This window comes from Ceratina calcarata, unplaced genomic scaffold (assembly GCF_001652005.2).
Source record: "Ceratina calcarata isolate Rehan_Ccalc_2016 unplaced genomic scaffold, ASM165200v1 scaffold255, whole genome shotgun sequence".
NCBI classification, from domain to species: domain Eukaryota; kingdom Metazoa; phylum Arthropoda; class Insecta; order Hymenoptera; family Apidae; genus Ceratina; species Ceratina calcarata.
Genome location: NW_017147566.1, coordinates 100,304 through 109,361, shown reverse-complemented (window position 1 = coordinate 109,361; position 9,058 = coordinate 100,304). Strand labels below are relative to the sequence as shown.

The 9,058-nt window shown below is 41.4% G+C and overlaps 1 protein-coding gene across 4 annotated transcripts; it reads right to left on the bottom strand.

The window, feature by feature from the left end:
* Nucleotides 1-5,263: 5,263 nt before the first annotated feature.
* TBCC (Tubulin-binding cofactor C) lies at nt 5,264-8,881 on the bottom strand. Of its 4 annotated transcripts, XM_018021457.2 has the most exons (4): nt 8,659-8,881; nt 8,151-8,356; nt 7,164-7,935; nt 5,264-5,840 (listed from the first exon to the last, which is right to left on the bottom strand). In XM_018021457.2, the coding sequence occupies exons 3-4, from the start codon at nt 7,802-7,804 to the stop codon at nt 5,453-5,455; spliced, it is 1,029 nt and encodes a 342-aa protein (XP_017876946.1). In that variant the 5' UTR covers nt 7,805-7,935; nt 8,151-8,356; nt 8,659-8,881; the 3' UTR covers nt 5,264-5,452. The 4 variants fall into 4 exon arrangements, with proteins under 4 accessions (XP_017876946.1, XP_017876947.1, XP_017876945.1 ...); XM_018021458.2 differs by lacking the exon at nt 5,264-5,840 and having other exon boundaries at nt 6,587-7,935; nt 8,618-8,879; XM_018021456.2 differs by lacking the exon at nt 5,264-5,840 and having other exon boundaries at nt 6,587-7,935; nt 8,659-8,879.
* Between the last annotated feature and the right edge of the window lie 177 nt (nt 8,882-9,058).

Here is a 9,058-nt window from a genome sequence, read left to right as displayed (position 1 = left end):
ATTCTCATCATACTTCGACTTGCAACTTTTTAAGTGTCAGATTTTAATTGCTACAATGGCGTGTAAATAATATTAAAGTTATTTATAACAATTTTTATTCATATAAGGAGTAATATAATTTTGATTACAATATTAAATTATAATTAAGTAGTACTTGAAGTGTTAAGGGTTAATATTCATCTTTCTACATGTTTTGTTAACCCTTTTGCTACGGCGGTCTGCGTCACGAGCCGGCGGCTGTTTTTCCACTGGATCCACCTGTTGCTCGTCCACCCGCACCTCGTCACGTGGCACGCGCCTCCCACTGGTCGCAAGTATGGTGGTCATTTCTCGGACAACGAAACTTATACGCAAAATAGTGTATACCTCCAAACGACAAATCGACAATAACTCAAAAACAGCTTGAAGAAAACTTGAACTCTGAAGATCTAAAGACAAATATTCCCTGGCTGTCTACTATGAATTACAATACTGCCCATCGATCCATCGATCTCTTCGCATATCTGCTTGTCTACGTACGTATCTATGTATATATGTGTATATCTACGTATATTTGTGTATATCTACGTATATTTATATGCTCGAACCTGTTCCCTACACTGAACTAAACTCTGAAGTCAAATTTAACGCGATCGCTACTCGAAAAAAGAAATAAAATTTAAAAAAACGTTAGTCGTTTTAGTGATTCTGTTTTGAATCTGAGAATCAGTCACGTCTTCGGTTGAACTGCCGCTACATACGCAGCGGCCGGCTTGAAACCTCCTCTTCGATATTGCTGCGATTACCGTCTGGTATGATATCTGCAAAATAACAAGAAAATCGCACATGACATTTATCAACATCGACTACAAATGCGAGTGACCATACGCAATGATTAACACACCATTTTTACAATACCTATCACGTGAAGTACCTCATTTTTCCCGAAAATCATGCATTTTTACAAAATCAACGTTTTTTCGGGAACGGTACGTGATAAAGCAATTCTGTTTCCAGATTCGTGTTTGGCACGAGGAACTTTATAAGAATCACGTGATACAGATTGCAAAAACTGAGAAACGTTAGTGTAATCAACTCACCTCCGCAAACGAAATTGGTCGTCAATCTCAATATCTGCAGCGCCGTTGACTGCGACGTGTTCATACGATGCCGACTGATGCTGCTACTGCTGCTGCTGCTGCTGCTGCTGCTGTAGCTGCTGCTGCTGCTGTTGTCACCGCTGCTGCAGCTATGATAGCGATGGCGACGATCGTTCGGCCGTTCCGTTCTCGTCGTCGGCCTCAGCCGTTCGGCGGACCGGCTCCTCCGGCACCGGAGCAGTGACCGCGACCGCCCGCCGTCGAATATATTATTGCTGTTCTCGTCGCTATAACTATGATGTAAACGACGATGACGAGCCTCGTCGTCGACTACGTGGCTGACATTCAGCCGTCGCTCGGGACGTCTGCTGGACGCGGAGTTAATCCCTGCCAACGCCCAGGTCAGCGCCGCACTTTGATGAGCCGCTCGACGTTGTTGATGCCTCATCCGCAAAGCGGATACTCCTACAGTCAAATAATAAAATGCGAAACGTAAATCGCACGTGAAATTGAAATATCAACGACACAAGGACGACGAAAATAACATACATATTTGTAAAGATACTGGACGGTAGCATCTTAGAAAAAATTACACAGTCGGCAAAAGGCCTCCAAAACAAATGCGAAACGAAATTCTAGCTACATCGAAAGACAATTTTTCAAGCGACCACGACAATGAAAGACAAGTTTTAATTTCATGAACATACGAGCCATTTCCCGAAGATGCAAAGATTTCTGTGTATCAACAAGTATGCACGTAAACATACGCATGCCACTGCGTACGCATATACACGTACGTATGTATTTATGTGTAAATAAATATATATGTGAACGTATACTTACTAGGTACATTGCCGTTGCGCTGACTATCGGTACCCGACGCCGACGATGTCGCCGTTCCGCTCGTCTCTCTGCCCGTCGCTGTTCCCGGGAAACAAAACATGGAAGAAAGAAGAGAAAAAACGAAAATTAAAACACGTGAAACATGCGCATCACCGTCAACATCGAATACAACATACTGAATATACTTACACGTCGATGGTACCACGTGGAATGACACCGACACACTCCGGCTCTCGGTCTCTCGCCGCAGCACGTAACGCTCATCATTCACTCTCGTCCGCCACCGGCGCACACCTACCGGCAGGTTGACCCGCGGCAGGGTGACAGTATCATTATGGACGCCAACAGCGTTTCTGCCAACGGTATTTCTGCCTTCAATATTTCTGCCAACACTGTTTCTGCAAACCGCGTTTCCGGCAACGACATTTCCGGCACCGACGTTTCTGCCACCCGCGTTTCTACCAACGGCATTTCCGGCAACCGGAGGAGCGACGTTTGCCGGAGGAGACGGAGGCGGCGATAGTCCAGGTGGAGATGGCGGAGGTGACAAGGGTGGTTCAGGTGGCACGTAAACTTCATCGATGTCTGACTGATCTGACTCATTGTCTGCTACGTTCACTGGAGCACGATCACCCATTTTGCAAAATAATCCTCGGTTCCGACTCGCACGATCGCTGAAGCTCGTCTGACAGTGACATCGTCAGCAAGGGTCGTAAAACTTTTCCCGCACGGCCCGCCTCCCTCTTTGTCGCCGGTATTTCGATCCCCACTACTATTCTCCTCATGCGCCTTCGCTGACTATGCCTAGCATTTCCCCTTCAAGTAAGTACCATGGTACCAAGCATGGTCGCGTCGTCCGCTCTTTCCGGCCGAGGGATAAACTCTGAGATCCCTGATCGTGAATCGTACCTCCACGCGACTTAGCCAGTAACAAGATTTGGGAGGGGGATTTTGAACGCCGATACAGTTTTATAAGTTTCAATAAAATGGGGCTTCTCGAGCATAATTATAACAAAAAAAATGCAATATTTTAATTGGCAGCAACGATTAAAAAATGCCTACACTTTCTGTCAGGATGTTTAATCTTATCAGGAAACAAAAGTTACATTTATGATATTAGAAATCTATCGTAGTTAATAAACAGACGATTACTATAATAAACCGTAGAAACGATTCATTGAAGAATTAATATCGCAACAATGGATAAACCAATTTGTACAGGGTGTTTGCGAAATCGTGGTACAAGGCAAGGGGATGATTCCTCATATAAAATCTAGTAGAAAACAAAGAATATAGTTCTTTCATACGGGTCGTCATTCTCGAGAAAATCAAGTTTTTACTTATAAAATCAGAGGTGCAACTGTTGGATTGGCCGAGGTGGAACTGTTCCGAGATCTCCAGATCTTACTCCTTTAGATTTTTATTTGTGGAGTCACGTATACTATCGCAATTTTATCAATTTTTACAAAAATTAAATTTTCCATTCGGTTTGCTTGCCATTCGTGTGCATCGCAACTGCCGTTCCGTTCAGCGAAATGAATCCCTCTCGCCTGGACTACGGTCCCCCATTTTCCTTCATTCGTCATGCATTTGTAAGAAAAACAATCTGACGGTCAGTCGACCGAGAGAAAGTACGGGACCGATGGGTTCAAGATGCCCAAGCTTTGGGCCATAAATGTCTTTGTTCAAGCCCGATAACGAGACTTCAGGTACTGACGAGGGTGTCAAGGCCTGGACGATTAGGAACAAAGGACTGCTCGGCACAGAACATTTGCAGAGACGCTTGTAGAAGCAAAATTCATGCTTAAATTCAACACTATATTTTGGAATAAAATCTAAAATTCTATTTATTTAGTTATTCGCGAGTTTTACTCGCATTTTCGCTTTAGCTTATATATCACCGTCGTTTTTCCCTTGTTGGTTTTAGTTGTCGTCTCCCAAACACGCCGCCTGCGATCCCCTTTATCTCTTCTTTCTGTTCGTTGCTGTCGTCGTCGCCGGCAAACGACGGCAACGCTAGACCGGGAAGCGAAAACAAAGAAATCGGGAGGGCTACCAAGGAAGCGGAAGCGCAGAAACCGGGAGCGCTAACAGAATTCACCGAGAAATAGAAGTGCCGAAAAAGAAATCAAATCTTCGATTAGTTCGATGCTTCCGACCCGATCTAAGAAATCGAATCGCAGTACGCTTAAGTTTTGTAAATTACTTTTGATATTTGATTAATTCGCACGAGTTACTCGGTTTATTTGTGCTACTCGAGTTCAATCCAGCTTCTTTCGCTTCTTTTGAATATTCGGGTCAGATCAAATCGAAAATCAAAATGAATCAAGATTGGATCCAATCGCGATCGTCCGTGCCTCGCTCCACCTCCACCTCGCGTCGCCATGCTTCCCTCTACACATCGCCATTAATACGCACATGACCATTCGCGCATTGATGTCTCCACATTTTCTCGCTATCATTCGCGTTCTGAATTCGCTTCCACTTTGTCTATTAATTACTACTCTTCCTCATTCTATTCCTCTTCTTTTCTTTGTTCCTTCTCCTATTTCCCCCCCTCGGCGCCTTAGCGTTGCTATGAAAGACTTTTCAAGGAGGAAGGACTTTTCGCCTTCTCCTCTTCGCCCCTCGCAACGCGTTCCCCCCCCCCATTACTATTTCTCTCCTGTGCTCTGGTCATGCTTTCTCATGCTCTCTACAGTACCCCCACAAATGATAACTCCCCACTATTCTTCATAAAATCTCAGAATTACACAGACTTCTACAGATACATTATTTATACAAATGCACCTCTTCTGCTATAATTGATGAATCAATTTTCATTGTAAATATCTCTTCTCCCGACGTCTGATTTCTTTTTAAAAAATGCGTTTCTAAAGTGTATAAACTTTAAACTTCAATAGACAATATTAGAAAATTTTGCGGAGCGCAAATTTCTAAATTTTGGTAAGGCTGTGCAATAATTAACGAAACAAATCATTGTTACTAGGAAATTACGCCAAGGTCTCAACTATCGAGCAATGCTCGAAGGTCCCGACGGTCACCGAAAGTGTCGACATGGTCAATTTATGGTTTAGGTTTAGGATACAGAAAACAAAGACGCGCAAACGACCAGAGAAATTGCACTTGGTAACTGCAGGGGGTGTTAATCCCTATTGCCCCTAGGTAATTCGGTAGAAGTTGAAATGGGCTCGACCCTGGCGCAGGTAGAAAAAATAAAAGAAGTGCAGACCTCAGTAGCTGCAGGGTATGGATGATCCAGGGAGGATTAGTCCCTGTTGCCACTAATTGTAAGTACACAGGGTGTCTCAGAAAAAAGAGGCATGGAAGGAACACGGATATATGCAATTCACGAACAGCGAATTTTATTAAACATTCTGTAAGTATACAAAACACTTACATATAGTGTAATTTCTGTGAAAAAGCAGAGTATGCACGTACAGGATTTTTATAATAAAATAAATATCTAACGTTGAAAAAAGATGATATCCGTAGAACTGAATATTCGCCGCTGTGACCAAATTCGTTATTTAATCCCAACTTTTAACTCTTGATTCGGGTTCTAGGACGCTCCAGTTCGGTGAATGCTTCTCGTTTGATAACCAGTTAAAATCATCCACGCAATTCCAATTGTTTATTTTCGGATCGAGACCTGCTAGATTAAAATGATTTGCCTGATCGTCGTAAGTCCAGTTGTAAGGCGCTATACGTATCCTCGTACAATCTTCTATAATGGATCTACTCGTAACGTGTAAATAAATAGTACAATCTGTCGACGAATGTAGCCGGAGCTGCTGACACGCGAATGCGAATACACACTCGCTACAGTCGTGGACGAACACCGACGACGTCACTGGTCCGACTAATATGGTACACTGTTTCAAGTTTACCATGTGTAAAGTACTAGGCGTGCCATATATTCTTACTGTACAACGAATTAAATCGGAAATCAGAACATCGTTCTTGTTCACGTTTTACTATTTCTCTCCTGTGCTCTGGTCATGCTTTCTCATGCTCTCTACAGTACCCCCACAAATGATAACTCCCCACTATTCTTCATAAAATCTCAGAATTACACAGACTTCTACAGATACATTATTTATACAAATGCACCTCTTCTGCTATAATTGATGAATCAATTTTCATTGTAAATATCTCTTCTCCCGACGTCTGATTTCTTTTTAAAAAATGCGTTTCTAAAGTGTATAAACTTTAAACTTCAATAGACAATATTAGAAAATTTTGCGGAGCGCAAATTTCTAAATTTTGGTAAGGCTGTGCAATAATTAACGAAACAAATCATTGTTACTAGGAAATTACGCCAAGGTCTCAACTATCGAGCAATGCTCGAAGGTCCCGACGGTCACCGAAAGTGTCGACATGGTCAATTTATGGTTTAGGTTTAGGATACAGAAAACAAAGACGCGCAAACGACCAGAGAAATTGCACTTGGTAACTGCAGGGGGTGTTAATCCCTATTGCCCCTAGGTAATTCGGTAGAAGTTGAAATGGGCTCGACCCTGGCGCAGGTAGAAAAAATAAAAGAAGTGCAGACCTCAGTAGCTGCAGGGTATGGATGATCCAGGGAGGATTAGTCCCTGTTGCCACTAATTGTAAGTACACAGGGTGTCTCAGAAAAAAGAGGCATGGAAGGAACACGGATATATGCAATTCACGAACAGCGAATTTTATTAAACATTCTGTAAGTATACAAAACACTTACATATAGTGTAATTTCTGTGAAAAAGCAGAGTATGCACGTACAGGATTTTTATAATAAAATAAATATCTAACGTTGAAAAAAGATGATATCCGTAGAACTGAATATTCGCCGCTGTGACCAAATTCGTTATTTAATCCCAACTTTTAACTCTTGATTCGGGTTCTAGGACGCTCCAGTTCGGTGAATGCTTCTCGTTTGATAACCAGTTAAAATCATCCACGCAATTCCAATTGTTTATTTTCGGATCGAGACCTGCTAGATTAAAATGATTTGCCTGATCGTCGTAAGTCCAGTTGTAAGGCGCTATACGTATCCTCGTACAATCTTCTATAATGGATCTACTCGTAACGTGTAAATAAATAGTACAATCTGTCGACGAATGTAGCCGGAGCTGCTGACACGCGAATGCGAATACACACTCGCTACAGTCGTGGACGAACACCGACGACGTCACTGGTCCGACTAATATGGTACACTGTTTCAAGTTTACCATGTGTAAAGTACTAGGCGTGCCATATATTCTTACTGTACAACGAATTAAATCGGAAATCAGAACATCGTTCTTGTTCACGTTCTCAGCATCCAAAACTAATTGTTCATCAACCTTCCCGAGCAGCATACACGCACTGTCGCCGTATTTGCTGGACAATTTATGATTCTGTTTGCCTGAACCGTTCACAATTCCTTCTGATATTTTCAAATCCTTCAGACCGTCCGTCATATCGTGTGATTTATCGGTAGCCTTTTTTACGACCCGTCGGTTTTTGAAGCCGAACTTCTTTTTCGGCAACAGTTTCATTTCTAAATCGGAGGCTTCGCTCTCCAACAATTGTAAATTTTCCTGCGCCTTCCTGATATCATAAACTTTCAAGAACATCTTCGACTGCGACAAGTAATTCTTAAGCAGCTGAATATCCTTATTCGTTTTATCAAATATCCCGGGAAGAGCCGACGTGGGGGCGTTAGGCGCATCGTCTAACGTGTCTTTGATTTTCTTGCTGGACGAGTAAAATGTGTCCTTAAAATAGCTACTCTGTTCGGATTCAACGGCCAACGATTGCCTCTCCTCTTTCCGTCTCTCGATTGTGCTCTTCCTCTCGCGATCCCGTTTAGTGATACGTTCCGACAAACTGCCTTCTATCAAAGCAGGCGAATCCATATTGCACGTGGAATATCACTTCCTTCAAATGTTATATCTTGTATATCATTCAGCTTTCAATATATTATTTTCACCAATAGCTTATTACGGAACATTCAAGAGCTTTATATTTAAAGGCTTTCGAAGAATAACTGCAAAGTAAAAAAAAATAACATTTTTTCAGTAAACAATGAAAAATTTACATTAGGAAATTAAATTGGGGTCTTTAAATTAAAATTGGTATTTAAATTAGGAGACATGATTAGAATGGAGAAGGAGAATGTATAAACTATACTTTATTCCGAATTTTAATCATGAACGAACCCGTAAAATGTATTTTACATACGAGGTATATGTATATAAATACCTTTTCTGTTTGTCAATTGTAAACCATCACTACCTATTAAAACTGTTGGAAGTTTTTCGAACTCCGTTAGATTTAATTCTCATTTTGCTGTCGTTGCCACAATGCGATGTCTGACAATTTGGAATTCTCCTTAAACATCATATCCTCAAGACTATAGAAACCATCTAGCAGTAGTGGAAAGTGCTTGTGCATATAGTATCTGGAACCTAACAATTACAACGATCATTCCAATCCTCGTTCCACACATATATTTACAGAAATTTCATCAATTACACATTACACTACATCATACTACACCAACGTGAACCTAGGTTTCAATGAACAACGAAATATCCATTGTTTAGATGTTTCTTTCTTTCGCGGAACTTGCTTACTTGTATACTCAGTTTCTAAGATATTAACTGTTCCATTTAATCGTGTCACTACTATAAATGTCTGAGCTCTATAAATGGGAGAATGGGACTAACCTAAGTATAAGAAGGGTATGCGCACTGGCGGAGGAACTTACTTTCAGACGATCTCATATACTGGAAGAATAGGAACGTTCCCACAAAACCTATGCATTCACCGGCTATTATTAATTTCAACCCGAGATAGGTTTTTCTCGGTTGTCTTTCAAGCATACTAGCTAACAATGCAATTTCCAAAAATGGAAATTATCAATACGGTAATGGAGCGATATATGTGCTGGAGAGCACCCCTCGAGATATCGAGTCGAGGATGATCGAGATTCGATACCAAGCAGGTCGTTCCTTGCGTTTACGTAACACGTATGCACACGTATGTTTTCGACCATGTATCTCGAGATACATGTGAAATGTGGAATGTGAAAATACAGGAACGTAAATTATAAAAATAATAAACGTTATTCGTTCATTGTATCATTTACTTATTATTTAATCAATTAT